The 16,224-nt window shown below is 45.9% G+C and overlaps 1 protein-coding gene across 1 annotated transcript in view; it reads right to left on the bottom strand.

Moving 5' to 3' along the window:
- Window positions 1-16,224, bottom strand: part of LOC140483455 (SLIT-ROBO Rho GTPase-activating protein 3-like) — a 273,429-nt gene that overhangs the window by 14,941 nt on the left and 242,264 nt on the right. The window contains exons 15-19 of the mRNA XM_072581655.1: window positions 15,607-15,834; window positions 14,074-14,153; window positions 9,641-9,821; window positions 4,671-4,820; window positions 3,227-3,554 (exon numbers count right to left, since the gene is read on the bottom strand). Coding sequence (XP_072437756.1) covers window positions 3,227-3,554; window positions 4,671-4,820; window positions 9,641-9,821; window positions 14,074-14,153; window positions 15,607-15,834 — 967 coding nt within the window. The remainder of the gene's footprint in view (window positions 1-3,226; window positions 3,555-4,670; window positions 4,821-9,640; window positions 9,822-14,073; window positions 14,154-15,606; window positions 15,835-16,224) is intronic.

Below are 16,224 nucleotides of genomic sequence, written 5' to 3'. Positions count from 1 at the left end.
CGTTTCATCTAATTGTGGACACAAATGTTGTTCACTACCTTTTTGAATTGTGCAGATAGCAATCAACATAGAAGCAAATATCCCCTATTAAACACAAACAGTCTCTGCTCCATAATACACTTGCTTAATTTCAGTTATACAATCTACTGCCGCACAGCTGCTACCACGAGTTCCATGCACAATGATGTCTTAAACTCCTTTCCCATTTCTTAACTTGATACATAAAATGAAGATCAAAGCTCCCTAAGTTGTCCCATCAAACACTCCCCAAATACAGGTACAGAACTGGTTAGATACAGAATAAAGATCCCTTCTACAGAGTCCATGAAGTAATCTCAGAACCGATACAGCAAAGGTTAATTATAGGTAAACGTTCCCCTGCCTCACCCCATGAAACAGTCCCAAGGAGAGGTTTGCAAGCGTAGGTACAAGAGTACAGATTTCTTTACACTGCCTGTCAAATACTCCGAGGCCAACTATTGCAAGATCAGATGGAAAGTAAGGATCCTAGTTTTGTGCCCCTTTCGACACACTCAGCTCAGGCACAGAATGGGTTAAATACAGATGCAAGTTCCTTCACCAACAAAAGACCCCAGAATTGAACAGAACTTGGAAAGAGAGTAAATAATGCTTAGTGCTGCATGATCCAACACTTCCAGATCAATAGCATGTTTCATACATAGTGTAGCTCCCTCTAAAACGGTCTATCAAACACTCAGGTGAGGTGTGGAATAGGTAAGTTAAAGAGTAAAGCTCCAAGCTCCATTTGAATTATTCCATGAAAGAACTGCCATACAAGATAAGGTAAAGCATAGTATGGGCTAGATACAGAATATACAGAGGAACCTCGATTATCCGAATATCAATTATCCAAAAATCGGATTATCCGAAGAGGATCTCGAGATCCCGATAGAAACATTACATCAAAGACGTGTTTCCAACAGTGATCGCATCTTTTGTTTACAATGATTAAACAGGCACCATCTCCAAATGACTGACCTCCTGCCCCCTCCCTCTCGCTACACTTTCCCTGGAGTTCCACACAGGGGTTACCCTGAACCCCCCTTCCCCACAATCTCTCCAACATTACCCTGTACAGGGCAAAGGTGGAACCTGTCAAAATGTTGCAGTAAAACGTTGTGTGTGGGGCTGCGTGTGCATGCTATTTGGAGACTTACCCCACAAAGGCAGCTGCAGCAGCAGTCTTTCTGTTAGTGTCCAGTCCAGCTGCCCCGAGAGGGGGCAAGTATGTACGGGGTTGGGGGACGGGCGGGCGGGGGTGGGGGACAGTGTTACACGGGGGTGGGGGGGGGGGGGGGGGAAACCGTGGAGACGGATTGGGGGCAGTGTTAGGGGCAAAGGTCAGTGTTAGATGGGTTTGGGGGCGGGGGCAGTGTTAGACAGCATTGGGGGTGGGGGGACAGTGTTGTGGGCAGGGGGCAGTGTTACATGGGATTTGGAGTGGGGGGTCCGTGTAGATGGAGGGGGGCAGTGTTAGACAGGGTTGGGGGTGGGGGTGGGGGTCCGTGTAGATGGATGGGGGTAGTGTTAGACAGGGTTGGGGGTGGGGGGTCCGTGTAGATGCAGGGGGCAGTGTTAGATAGCATTGGGGGCGAGTGGCAGTGTTAGACCATGCTGGGGATGGGGGGAGCTGTGTAGATGGAAGGGAGGCAGTGTTAGAAGAGGTTGGGGGTAGGGGGAACTGTGTAGATGGAAGGGGGCAGTGTTAGATGACATTGGGAGCAAGGGACAGTGTTAGATGACGTTTGGGGGAGGGGCAAGTGTTAGACAGCATGGGGGCGGGGCAGTGTTAGATGGCAATTGGGGATGCGTGGCAGTGTTAGATGGCCAGGGGCAGTGTTGCACAGTGTTGGGGGCGGGGGCAGTGTTAGATGGGGTTGGGAGTGGGGGGAGCCGTGTAGATGGAGGGGGGCAGTTTTAGACAGGGTTGGGGGTGGGGTGGGAGGAAGCCGTGTAGATGGAAAGGGGCAGTGTTAGACAGGATTGGGGGTGGGGGGGAGCTGTGTAGATGGAGAGGGGCATTGTTAGACAGCGTTGGGGGTCAGGGGGGCGTGTAGACGGAGAGGGGCAGTGTTAGACGGAGAGGGGCAGTGTTAGACAGCGTTGGGGGTGGGGGGGAGCTGTGTAGATGGAGAGGGGCAGTGTTAGACGGAGAGGGGCAGTGTTAGACAGGATTGGGGGTGGGGGGAGCTGTGTAGATGGAGAGGGGCATTGTTAGACAGCGTTGGGGGTCAGGGGGGCGTGTAGATGGAGAGGGGCAGTGTTAGACGGAGAGGGGCAGTGTTAGACAGGATTGGGGGTGGGGGGAGCTGTGTAGATGGAGAGGGGCATTGTTAGACAGCGTTGGGGGTCAGGGGGGCGTGTAGATGGAGAGGGGCAGTGTTAGACGGAGAGGGGCAGTGTTAGACAGCGTTGGGGGTGGGGGGAGCCGTGTAGATGGAGAGGGGCAGTGTTAGACAGGGTTGGGGGTGGGGGGTGCAGTGTAGATGGAGAGGAACAGAGTGGGGGGAGCCGTGTACCGTGTAGATGGTGAGGGGCAGAGTGGGGGGAGCTGTGTAGATGGAGAGGTGCAGTGTTAGACACGGTTGGGGGTGGGGGGTGCCGTGTACCGTGTAGATGGTGAGGGGCAGAGTGGGGGGAGCCGTGTAGATGGAGGGGGGCAGTGTTAAATGGCATTGGGGCGGTATTGCACGGTGTTGGGGGCAGAGGAGGCGGGGTTGGGGGACGGGGACTTGCGCGCTGTGCGCTTCTGCAGTCTCCTGAATGGGGAGCAGACTTTAAAAACTCCGAACCCCAGAGGAAAGGCATTTAAATCGATTAACCAAACGAAATAGTGCCCGCCCATCCCGTTCGGATAATCGAGGTACCTCTGTAGTTAGCTCTACGTTGCCTTATCAAGTACTCCCATGTCAAGCAAAGCAAGGAAAACTACAGAGAAAGGCTTTTTGTATCAATCCAACGATGTACCTTAGCTCCAACTGTGACACAGTGATTTCTGTGCTATGGCACTTTCCCAGACCCACCAGCCCTGGACTCTGAGCGGGATCACTATCTCACGATGGAATAGGGTGGCTTTGTGTCATGGGGCAATCCCAAAATAAACTTCATGCAGGACCCCAATCGCCCAAAGATAGCTCTGGGAAGTTTCTATGATGTTGCGATCAATGGCCATTCCCTGTGGCCTCTCAGCTCAGCTCCTCATTACCTCAGCCAGTGCTTCCGTTTCCAGGGCCTTGTGATCTCCGAGACTGCTGTGGCGGGTGGATGCAGACGTCTGCCTCATGGGTTGACAGTCTCCGAGGTTCTTCCGGTCGGGATAATTGATGCTGCCGGCGCTCCCAAAGGTGGCCAGGCGCCTTTTCTCCGGGCTCTCCATCCGGCCCCGGTTGACGGTGATCTTGTGGGGGCTGCTGGGGCATGCCGCGGCCCGGGGAGGTGTGTCGATGGCCGGCCCTGATCCTCTGACTGGACTGTGAGCATCCCCACCACTGCGACGTCGCTGAATCGCAGCGCCATCAGACCTCAACCGTACCCTGAAATAAAGAGAGGAATTGGCAGCTCATTTGACATCCTTGACAAATCCGGAACATCCTTCCACAGCTAAAACTGATGTTGTGTCCCCTCTTGGAATGTGGGATATGCGGCAGCCAATTTATGCAAAGCCAACTCCCACAAACAGCAATTATCTTACAGTAATGGTGTTCATGAAGGGATAAATATTTTCCAGCACGTCACAAGAGCTCCTCTGTCACTTTCTTCAAAAGCAGCATCTTTTACATTCCCTTGAAAGAATAGACTCAGCCCCAGTTTTAAAACTTTACCAGAAAGGTACTGGCAGTACAGCACTCCCTCAGCCCTGCACAGGAGAATCAGTCCAGATTCTGTGCTCTGGTATCTGGAATAGAACTTGAACCCACAATCTTCTGACTCAGTTATCCTTTGAGGCACTATTGGCACTGAATGGACTCAGGTTACTGGAATGAAGGGATTAGTCAGTCATTCTGTCTATTGATGCCTTATACTCGACGAAGCAACAGCTTCTGATAGTACAAAGTGGTCTCATTTATTGGAGCGCAGTTACTTTGCCTGTTCCAATTACAGCCATTCTTTATGCACCAATCTAGGCAATGAATGATGGCCAGTTATTTAATTCTGTGTAAGGCACTGTGGATTAGCCTGATCCTTTAGGTACACACTAGCACAGGTTTGGGTAGTTTTCATACACTGGTCAAGAGGCACAGAGGCTCTCTTTGGTGCCTTACAGCCCACCCAAGCTTGACAGACAGCTTTTAATAACACAGACAGTACGCTTATTCACTATGGCATCAGTGAGAGCCACAACCACACATTTATTATTGTTTGTTACACTTGGTTAGGTACATGAATAGGAAAGGTTTAGAGGGATATGTGCCAAACACAGGCAAATGGGATTAGTTGAAGTTGGGTAACTTGATTGACATGGATGATCTGGACGGAGGGATCTGTTTCCATGCTCTATGACAAACGTCGTCCGTAATGTTGAATTCTGCCACCTCTCCACACTACTCCCTTCATTGTCCCCTCTTTCTATCAGGCATGTCACAAGGGCCAACATTTATTGAACACCCCCCCCCACACAGCTTTTGTATTCAAGGAAAGGAAACCTGTACCTGCCCAGGATTCCACCAAAGGAAAACTCTGGCAAGTGGTCGGATGGGGACTGGAGGTCATTCTTCGAAGAGGCCTTGTCATCCAGAAGCGGGCCACTGCTGGCCTCACTGTCTGCCTTCTGGCTCAGGCTGTCCGAGAAGGCGTCGTCCCTGAGGACAGAAGGCAAAAGGTCATCTACTGCTCAACTTGAAACATAAAAAAAGACCATGCAATTATATAGTGACTTCCACGACATCTCAAAGCTCTAGACAGGGAAGACTGTACTTCTTTTGCAACAGTACACAAGCAAACTTTCTCACAGGAAGTTCCCAAAAACAGCAAAGTGATAATGAATCTGTTTTGGCAGGGTCAACTGAGGGACAAATATTCTACAAGACACCACAGAGAGATTCCTCCTTCTTGTCTGAAATAGTGTTAAGGGATCTTTGATGGGGACCAAAGGGAATCTCAGTTTAACATTTTACTGAAAGATGACACCTCCAACAGTGCTGCATTCCTTCAGTACTACTCGAGGCTCTGGGGTGGTCTTTAAATCCACAATGTTCTGACTTTGAGGCAAGAGTACTGCCCACCGTGTCAGAGCTCATTCACACACTGGTGCATATTCAACAATAGTCACGTATTGCTATACTTAGAGGGCTGAGCAGCCACATAGCTATTTGAAATCATTCAATATTAATCAGGGTGAAGTGTAGAATGCAACAGAAAACAGGTTAAAGGGACAGGGAAGACCCAATGTTAAAATGCAGTTTTGCAATACACCTGTAGTATTATGACACACATTTCAGACCACATAGCCACCATACACTAAGAGGCTTACAGGACACCACCACATTTCATGTTCCGATATGACGGTACCAACCTTGCCATCAGTCACTGTCTGCATAATGGAGACAGCGCAGTCAGTTACCAAATGTACAGTAATATCACTAAGCACAGGATACCGACTGTGTAAATTTATGATATTGTAGTTATGTAAATAGCTAGTTTGTAAATAAACTTCAAGATATCTGTCTCAAAAAGATCTTAAAACTCTAGTATTTGTTAAGAAGGTTAAAATAAATAGCATTGTGCTGGGAATAACTGGTCTCCAACTGGTTGTGACAGCCTATTATCAGCAATGAGTAAGTGCTAAAAGATAATTGTAGTGGCTAATTATCGGTAAGTCATAAGCAATCTCTCGCTAATAAGTACAATTGTCCACCCAGGAAATTCTGTGTCACTGGTCGTGGGTTATTGGTAACAATTGGGTGCTAAAGGCTGAAAAGATGACAACTGTTTGGCAAAAGTGAGAAGAAGTATTCTCCTCACAATAATTCATTGATTTGTCAGAGTTCAAAGCTGAAGTTACAACTACAACCAAAAACCAAAGCTACACTGAAAGAATGACCTCTCTACCTTACTCTCTCTAAGAAAATGGAACATGAGAGGCTGTCACTGACTCAATTATCACCTTAAGTCGTCCGGAAACGCCGCATGACAACACTCCTAAAGAAAATGCAGCTTAATAACACAAAAAAAAAGTGGTTTTCAACATTGAAAAAACCGTAACAGCTTGAAAATTGCACAGAAATAGAAAAGCCTTCTTAACTTCTTCACTTTTTATGGCATGAATGCCACCTGCAGACACAAACCTGCGACTAAAAGTACCTCCTAAAATGGGCAACATGCAACTTAAAAAAAAAGGAGAAGCCAACAAAAAGAGAGAAAAGCACAACACTGCAATACGGATTCTTATACTGGCATTTTAAAAATGAAAACTAAACCATGAATTAGATTGAATGATTTATTGTAAGTTGTATTTAACAAATAAATAGTGAAAAGGGTAATATGTTACCATGCTCTGGCACCACTTTGACTTTGAGAAGGTAAGAAGACATAAGACTGAAATTACGATAGAAGTCACCCTCTTGTGTTCCACTCAACATCAGTGGCACGGGGTGGGTGGGCTCTTCACAACAGGCCAACCAACACCCCTGCATCACATTCCATTCCAGGAGTACCAACCCAGGCCTACTGCATCGCTGCAGCTTGAAGCCCAATATCTGACACCGACTACAGATGCTGCCTTTTCCAACATCACCAGTGATGCCCATTCTGCCACTGATTTGCTACTACCAGTGCCGGACCCAAACAACAACGAAGTCACCGATCATCAGGCTCCATCTTTTGCTGCTGGGCCTACCTCACCAATGTCACCTCCGCTGATGCTGACAGCAGCTCCCCTGCTCAGCCCTCAGTCAACTCCTCTGCCACCACCTTACCACAATCTTCCACCAAGAGTCCATGCTGGGCCCAGTCACTGCCATTGCTGCTGTCACCATGACCGAGTTCTTCACAGCCGAATAAGTACAAGAAGGGGGAAAAAAAAGCACGAGAAAAAGGAAAAAAAAACAAAAAGATAAATGGATGGAGCAGACGAACCTGGAGTTCAGTAGCCTGACTCCTCCACTACCTTACTAGAACCAGATTGGCATTCCAGTAACACTCTGTCAGAGCTTTAGCTATTTAAAGAAAGCACCAATCTTTATGGATCTGTAGATATCTGACAAAGAACAACAGATAGTTAAACGTCTTCTCGTCTCGGGCACTGAAGGGTCAAGAAGAATAAAATCCTCTGGGTATTTCTGAAGATGACTTGCAAAGATCCTGACAAAAGTCTTCATATTTTAGCTGATCAACTTTAAGTTTGAGTTAAATGCAGGATATATAGCTTTGAGTTCACATCACACTGCCAACAGCCAGGTGTAACCGTCAACTAATATGTGAGAAGGTGTCAATGCAATGGCATGGAATGTAATTTCACCAAAGGCAATTGAGCTGAAATGTTAATGGAAAAAAATTGATCACTCAATTCAGACATAACAAATCTTTTTAGAAAGCCCTTCCGAGCAAATCAAAATCAATGGAATATGCCATTGGCATGTCACTAGCAAAGGGATGCAAGTTCGAAGTAATTGTCGCAAGGCACGATCATCTACAAGTGCTCAACTCTGGAACAAGTACTTGAGCTATCAACAGGTTCAGTGGAACATACTGTATGATATGTGGCTTGTCTCACTACCAAGACAGTGTCCAGCACTTTGTGATATATGCAAGCTGTGTTCCACAAGAGGATGTTGGGCTAAAATGTGTCGGAAATCCAATCACACAGAGAAACCCAAAGTGCAACACAGTGCTCCACAGTAACATGTGAAGACTAACCAAACGGAATAATTTCCAAGTAGTTTCTAAAGTTCCATCCAGGCCATAAAAGATCATCAGCAAAATTCAAGAGGTAATTGCAGTGTTACAGCTCACAGACCTGAGTCAGACAGTGGCCACAGTACGTGAACACTGTCAGAAAAACTGAAACCTTTCGCTCCAACTGAGTGGTACATGCCAAAAGGAATGGACAATATGCACGAAATGTCAAGTTTTCCACTGGTTCAAGTGCAAAGATCATTCCTAGATATATCCTAAGATGTTTTCAGGAAACTGGCACAAAGTGGTGCAGTCCACACACCTAAGCTAAATGTTTAAAATGGGGCTGACTTGCCACACAGTGGCATTATCGAAAGTGCCAACATAGATCCTAGATTGACACCTGAAATTTCTTTCCATTGTCAGTCTATCAGCATACGTGGAGCTGGACATCATTACTATTCACAGTCACAAACCTGTCAGTTGCGACACCAATGATTTCAGACTGCAACATCGACTTCATACATTTTACTCACAGCTGGACAGAGCAGCTTTAGCAAGCCAAGCCTCATGTTCAATTGCAATAGCTCAAACAGCAGGGGGTCTGAACAGTTTCAACTAGTCCCCAAGCTTGGACACCCATTCTCGTCTCAGCGGTGAACTGGGACTCTCGTAGAATATAATCTTCAAAGGCAAACAGGTTGTATTCCTCAAGCTAAAAACATACACAGAGGTTACAGGAACGCTTTGAAAGCCCCATTAGATTGCCACATGAATCTACCTATTAGCTCAATATTAATCGGGATTGACTATTTAATCAAATTAAACATGCCAATTCTGTCATCCTCAACACTCAACAGAATCTGTCATTCTGCATGGGATTCCTTCTGAGCTGTGGGGCAAGGTTGCAACTGGCATTTTCTGTGCCCATGGACACCGGTTACATTTTGGTGAGTGACTATTTCACCAAATTTCACTTTGTTGGGCAAATCGAAGATATTACTGGCGAAAACGCTGACGTAAACCTGCAGAGTAATTGAAGCAAACAGTACTGACCCACGAAATCAGAGAGCAAAAGGAGATGCCGGTGGGGTGAGCAGTACAAGAAAGTTTACTCGGAGCAGAAACACAACTGTAGATAAAGGGGGCCATTTCTTTACCGTAGATTCTAGTTTACAATTATTGTACACTGCTCTGTAAAACAGTCTAAAGGTAGGTAATGTGAGGGTTAGTCAGAGTAAAGCGACCACTATTCAACAGTGTTTCTCATCCGTAAGAGCACCCAGCTCCTGTTCCATTGTGCCTCCCCTGACAATGTTTGTCAACTTGTGCCAAAACATTGGCAATGGGATGTTACAGGACTATGACCACGAACCCTTGTTGCTGGGCAAGCTTCAACCCAGTTGCCTGGACAGTATTTAGCCCCAGGTCTCAGAGACGAAAGGCAAGGGATAGAGGTTCACATTAATTCTCATTCTTAACTTCGACCTGTGAGGCCACGCGCCCAGCACTGCCACCAAAGGGGAGGTGACTGGGATAAAGTCCTCTGGGGATGTCCTACCCCATGTGACAAAGCCAGCAATTGGTATGGAGTTTTGAAAACAACATATTAATGGGGGTGGGGGGGGGGGGGCAGTGAGTGTAGGACGTATTGAGATTGTAAAGCTGTGGGGTCATGGCTTTCGATAGCAAATCCACCCCCATATTTTTAATGTAACACACCAGGCTCAACAGTCCATATCCATTTAGAGGCAGATATAAGCCTTCCATGCAGACAAACACTCACATGTCCTGTACCACGATGTACTGGTGGGGTATTAGACCATCCAATCCATTGTGCCGTCCTTCCCACCAATCCTCGGACGCCCGGTGGTACAGCAGTAGGGAGGCTCCTTTCTTAAACGACAACTCCCGGGGCGATCGGCCGACATAGTCAAACTTAGCGATGGCTTCGATCTGCTCCATTTCTGAAAGAGGGGAAAGACCCCATAGTGCAGGGAGTTAATGACTGAAATTGTACAACAAGAGATTGGTCACATATTGTGTATTTTTTAATCCAGTGGGAGGTGAGGGTGTTGGGCTTAATGCTAGGTTTATCGAGATCAAGGAAGGGGAGACATGTTTAGACCACCTCCCTTAGTGCATGAGTTTGGTTTCAAGAGTACTGTCTGCTCTTCATGAAATCATACAACTCAAGACAATTCAGCGTGGGAAAGTTAACCAATTCATTCTCTGTTTTCCTTCCGTAACACTGCAAATATTTCCTTACTTTCATCCAATTCCCTTTTGACCATTAGAACTGAATCTGGGTCCATCACTGTTCTCAGGCAGTGCATTCCAGATCATAACCCATTATGTTTTTTTAAAAACAACTTAATTTCCCTTTGCTCCTATACCTGCTCATCATAAATCTGCATTCTCCCTCCCTGGAGATGTCACGGCTTGTTGCTGGTTTCAGACAGCTCTGTGTTCACAAGATCCTTTAATCATTGGATCGTTAAGTGCATCAGAGATTATGGGGCCAGTTCACTGTTCTGCTTGTATGACAATTCAGTGGAAACCACAGCTCAGTTGTTAGCACCTCTTTTCTCTGGCTGTGGGTTCAAGTCCTACTCTGAGAGTAAATTAATGCTGGCACTCCAGCACAGTACCCAGGAGAGTGCTTTGCACTGTTCCAGGAGATGGATTTCAGATTAAATCTCAAGCCAAGGCCCTGTCTGCCCCCTAGTGGTATTATTTACAAGCGGGAGGGGGGGGGGGGTGGGCACTACCCCTGGTGTTTTGGTCAACATATATCCTGCTACCAACATCACCAAAACAGGCTATTGTGAAAAGGAACGCAAATTGTAAAAGCTTTTCGTCTTACGCTCATTGGAGCAATTTACATAAATATCAGGAAAATGTCAATCTGCCTGGTTTAAAATTTAAACAAAGCCTGGCAGTCATCTCTAACTGATGCATTCTCTATAGTAATGCCTCCAACAAGCAGAGTCAACTTGCCAACCAATCAGCACTATCCTTTCATAGAATGCAAATGTTGGTTTCCCCTTTGAATTGGCATTCTTGTGAATGGTTCTGAGTGCCAGGCCAAAAACTTCACCAAAATGGGGCTTTTTTTGAAGTAATACTCAAATTCTGTACTACCACATGACTAAAATCAATATCTAATCATGATTGCATTCCTATTCATTGAGAGAGAGTGTGTGTGTGTGTGTGTGTGTGTGTGTGTGTGTGTGTGTGTGTGTGTGTGTGTGTGTGTGTGTGTGTGTGTGTGTGTGTGTTGACTACCAGATTTCCTGATGAACCTGGATTTATTCAATAAAAATTTGGAACTGGAAGTTATTCTCCATGATACTGATACTGTGACTGAATGTTCTAAAAACCCATCTGGCTCACTCATAGCATTTAGGCAAGAAGATCTGCCGTCCTTACATAATCTGCCACCAACATCCCAGAAAAGAATAATAAAAAAATTAAATTTAAATTCAAACTGCTGCTACGGTGTGATATGATCTTACATTGCCAAATCATCTGGACCACTCATCTCAATATTACATAACCATCTCCCACAGAAAGAATGGGGTGACCTTATTGGAACATGCGAGATTCTGAGAGGGCCTGACAGAGTAGATGCTTTCACTAGTGAGGCAATCTCAAAACTACAGGGCTCAGTTACAGAATGAAGGGACAGTCATTGAGAACTGAAAACGTTAAGGAACTTCTTCGCCTGGAATTCTCTACCTCACAGGCTAATCACTGATGGTATTTAAAGAAGAGATAGATAGACCACTGAAATAGCGAGGCATTGAGGGCTGTGAGGAGTTGGTATGAAAGACAAACGGAGACCTGGGACAGATTAGCCATGATCGTACAGAATGGCAAGCAAGCTTCAGGGGCTGGATGACCTACATCTTTGTCCTCATGGTTGAAGATCAAAACAGAGAACTATTTAGGGTTCTCATTCCTAATCACCATTCAGTAAACCCATGTGAAAAATACCTGTATTGCATAGAGATCAGGACTGTCACTACCCACTGAACTAGAGAAGAGCTGAGAGAAATAAAAGCCAGCTTTCATCTTGATGAACTACGAAACAGGTGGAAGGGGACCAGTGGTTCATTCCTGTTTTTAAGATTTATGAAGCAGGATGCTTTAAACAAACAAAATAACATTAGTAAATGCTACAGGTCAAAATCCAAAAAGGGTGTGTTGTTAATCTCCTTAAAAACATTCTGACACATACATTTACTGTAAGGAACGAACATTACAACAGCCCCAGATAAAAGCTCAGAGCACAGAAGGGTGTAGTGAGAAAGAATGCTCACTAGAGGGAACCACATGCCAACCAGGTCACCCAAAACATGAAGACAAACCAGTTTCTGTCTTGTGTTTCACAACCTCAGGACCTCACGCTGCATTTTATAGACAGTGGCAGTGCTTCTAAAGTGTAGCTACTGTTGTAATGTAGGAACAACTGCAACCAATTTATGTGCAGCAAGCTCGTACGAACTGCAATGTGCGAAAGACCTGACCATCTGTTACAGTGGCACTGGTTGAGAGATAAATATTGGCTAAGGCACTCAGGAGCGGCCCTTTCTTCAGAAAAATGGCTTGGGCTTTTGACCTTCTCCTGATTTAGAAAGCAAGTCCTCAATTTAACATGACATCAGACGCACTGTGTTGGAGGGAGTGTGACTGACTGGACACTGTGGTTTCCAACAATCTATCGTTTGAATCTCTAGTCTTTTGAAGGGAAATTGTGAAAATGTGTTCTATACAATATCGTGGACTTTATGAATCTGGTACCTGCTGGACTGTGATCAGAAAATCAATGTGAAATCTGTTGGTATCCAACAGAATCAATAATATTGATAAAGGTCATCTGCTTTGGTTTGAAAAAGGCAACACTGGTCTGTTTTCTTCATAGAGTTGATGAGGGTTTGAGGAGTTGTGCAGAGATCAAGCTATCCCTGCACATGATTCACTAAAAGAGATAAAAGGATAAGAAATAACCAGAAAGGCTCATGGAATGTTGGCCTTTATCTTCAGGATAGTGAAATACAGAAGGGAGGAAGTGACCATTCAATCCAGTGCTTTGATCTAAGTCCATCTGGAGTACTGCTTTCAGCTTTTGACATCTTGCATCCAAACTGATACACTGGGCTTTGAGGGAGTGCAGAACAGATTAATCAGAAAGATACCAGAAAATACAGGGTTAAATGAGGAGGATAGGTCGTATAAACTTGGCTTGCATTCCACGTTCTTGGCTTGTGATAGATACAGGACAGATGTCAGAGGTCATTTCTTCACTCAGAGTAGTCGGGGCATGGAACATACTGCCTGCAATAGTTGCAGACTCACCAACTTTACAGGCGTTTAAATGGTCATTGGATAGGCATATGGATGAGAATGTAACGGTGTAGGTTAGATGGGCATCAGACTGGTTTCACAGGGTGGTGCAATATTGAGGGCCGAAGGGCCTGTACTGCACTGTAGTGTACTATGTACTACCTAATTGAGGTAGTCAGTATAACAAAAAGAATGATAGGGTAGATGGTGCAAGGATTCGAAACATAACAAAAGGACACAATAACATTGGAGTCAAACTATTTAGGAATCAAACCAGGAAGTAATGTTTCACTCACAGGGCAGTGGAAATTTGGAACTTTATCTTCCTAAAGGCTTATCACTCAGGGCTCGAAACTTAAGGTTTAGTAGACAAAGAGCAAAGGTGGGAGTGAAAGGGATTTGGACTGCAGCTCAGTGAGGATTTTATTGATAGTGGGATAGACCTGAAGGGCTGAATAGACAGCAATGAATGAAATCTGCCACTTACTCCTACTTAATCTGACCAATCACACCCCCGCCGTGTCAGAATCTCAATGCTCTCAGAAAGGACCATAAACAAGGCTAAAATCATCCCAAGAACAAGGAAATAGAAAGACTGAAGTGCGACTGAAGGACAACAGAGTCTAATGATGTTTAATTCTCTCTTGGTGACTATTGACTCTGACTGGAGTTGGGAGGACAGTTGGCCATTAAGAGTCAGTGGAGCAGAAACTTGACGAAACGCCCAAGTCAAATTACATCTGACTGGAGTTACCTCAGTTACCTGGCCTGACAGTTCTGAGAGAAGGGAAATGGAGGCTACCCTAGCCTCTAGCCTGATTTGCATTGCCAGTCTTGATTGTTGGAAACAGTGGTCACATTGCGACTTACCGTCGTCACTGGTGTGTGGTTCAGTGCCATTGTCATGGTCTACTTCATCAATGGCACCAGGCTCACTGTGAGGACTGTCACTGCAACAGAGCAATAAGAACATTAACTGAGCCCGCATGGCCCTACCACCCAGAGTTGTTGACTAATGTTTGACCGAGGGCCGAAGGTATCGTAATGTTTGTTGGACCCACTCTGGAGAATGGTTTCCATTCCTCCCGGAGTTTGTGGGAATTAAAGATTAGTCTCCGTGACAATGCTGTGAGCATCACTCGGGGAGAGAAGAGCAACGGTAATGTCAGAAAACAACCAATCAGAGATCAATCAGTCTGGCTGACCACTGACCAATCAGGAAATGAATTATTTTCTCAAAGTGAGGTGGTGGGGCGCCATGAAATCGATATGTCAGGTGACCAACGGTGGAATGTGGAAGCGGAGCTGGGATATCACATGGAAACCTTCTGCACTAACTCCTGCTGAGTGACACGAATGTCCCTGTGATTCTGTACATCAAGGTTCTGATTTCACTCACTGTCCTACTTGCCTTTCACAAATCATTCATAGAACAGGAGGTGGCTATTTGGTCCAACAATCTATCGTTTGAATCTCTAATCTTTTGAAGGCAAATGTGTTCTATACAATATTGTGGACTTTATGAATCTGGTACCTGGAATCCAGGTAACGATAGGTCTCTTTCGGCTCCCAATAGAACAATTCAGTCATTTGCACTTACCTCTGAAAATGCCCATTTTGCCAACCTATCCAGTTCCAGGCAATTGTAGCTGGGCAGGCAATGCTGGAGAGTGGGCAATGACTGTGCCCAGTCACACCGAGACAGAGCAGAACATTCTGAACCTAGTACCACAACCCCCTGCTCAGTTTCAACTTAGCCGGTTCCATCTGGGGCAAATTTGGATGCTACAATTGGTGCATGGACTCAGGATTGGCAGAACACCCTGGGCACAGATGGCATCAACCCCTCATGATGCACCCAGTAACCCATGAGGTCCTGGTCCAATCTTTATTCAGCGTGCCATTGCCCACTCTCCAGCATTGCCTGCCCAGCTCCAATTGCCTGGAACTGGATAGGTTGGCAAAATGGGCATTTTCAGAGGCAAGTGGGATTTAATACAGAGAAGTGCGAAGTGATGCAGAAAGAATAGAGAGAGGCAATTTAGACTTAATTATACCATTCCAACAAATGTGTAGAAACAGAGGGACCTAGGAGTTAATATGCATCGTCCGATGGGAATAGTATGACATGCTGAGAGATTAATTAGCAAGGCATACGGGATCTTGAGCTTCATAAGTAGAGGTATTGAGTACAAAAAAAGGTAAGCTAGGCTGAACTTTATAAAATTCTACTCTGGCCACATACTGAGTAAAGATTGGACCAGGACCTCATGCGTTACTGGGTGCACCATGAGGGGTTGATGCAGAGCAGGCAAGGGTGGATGTGAGGAGCATTATACAATAATTACAGTCTCTATTGTGCATTGTCATAGCGGAGTGTTGTAATGAACAATCATTCTTTACCAGTATTCCTCGCCTCCTGTCATACACTTCTCGTACACCGGTCCTTCCAGCTCCTTGTGACTTGGGAATATCCCCTCATGGTTCACGATGATACTTTTGATGACCTCGTTGACGTGTGCCTGGCAGGAGACGGGGTCTTGGCCGTCAGGGATTGGCATCAAGGTGGGGCCGAAGCAGATGGCCAGGTTATAGGGGTCCATCATGTTCTCATCACTGTACTGGGACAGACTGAAACACACAAACACAGCCAAACCATCACCTTCGCTTCTGATTGTAATCTGATGGTGCCTGTCAGGGGTAACCCAGGTCTGCCTGTTGGTCTGCTCTCTGCCCTTCCTCTGCTTCACTCGAGAAACGTCCCACTCGCCACACCCCACCCTCATTGCCCTTGTCACCCTGACACACCCCCCAACCTCTCTGTGCCTTTTACCCCACTCCCCTTAACCCTCAATGTGCCCTTTACTCCTGATCCCACCCCACCCCAAACCCTTTACCTAATCCCTCACCTACACTGTGCTCTTTACCCCCATCACACTCACCCCCAACCACATCCTTTACCCCCCCCAAACACACATCCCCATTAAACCCTACCCTCACCACACTCACTCCCAAACACAT

The sequence above is a fragment of the Chiloscyllium punctatum genome, chromosome 12 (genome assembly GCF_047496795.1).
Source record: "Chiloscyllium punctatum isolate Juve2018m chromosome 12, sChiPun1.3, whole genome shotgun sequence".
In the NCBI taxonomy this organism is placed as follows: Eukaryota; Metazoa; Chordata; class Chondrichthyes; order Orectolobiformes; family Hemiscylliidae; genus Chiloscyllium; species Chiloscyllium punctatum.
The sequence above is the reverse complement of the archived record's forward strand: the minus strand, read 5'-3'. Positions and strand labels throughout refer to the sequence as shown.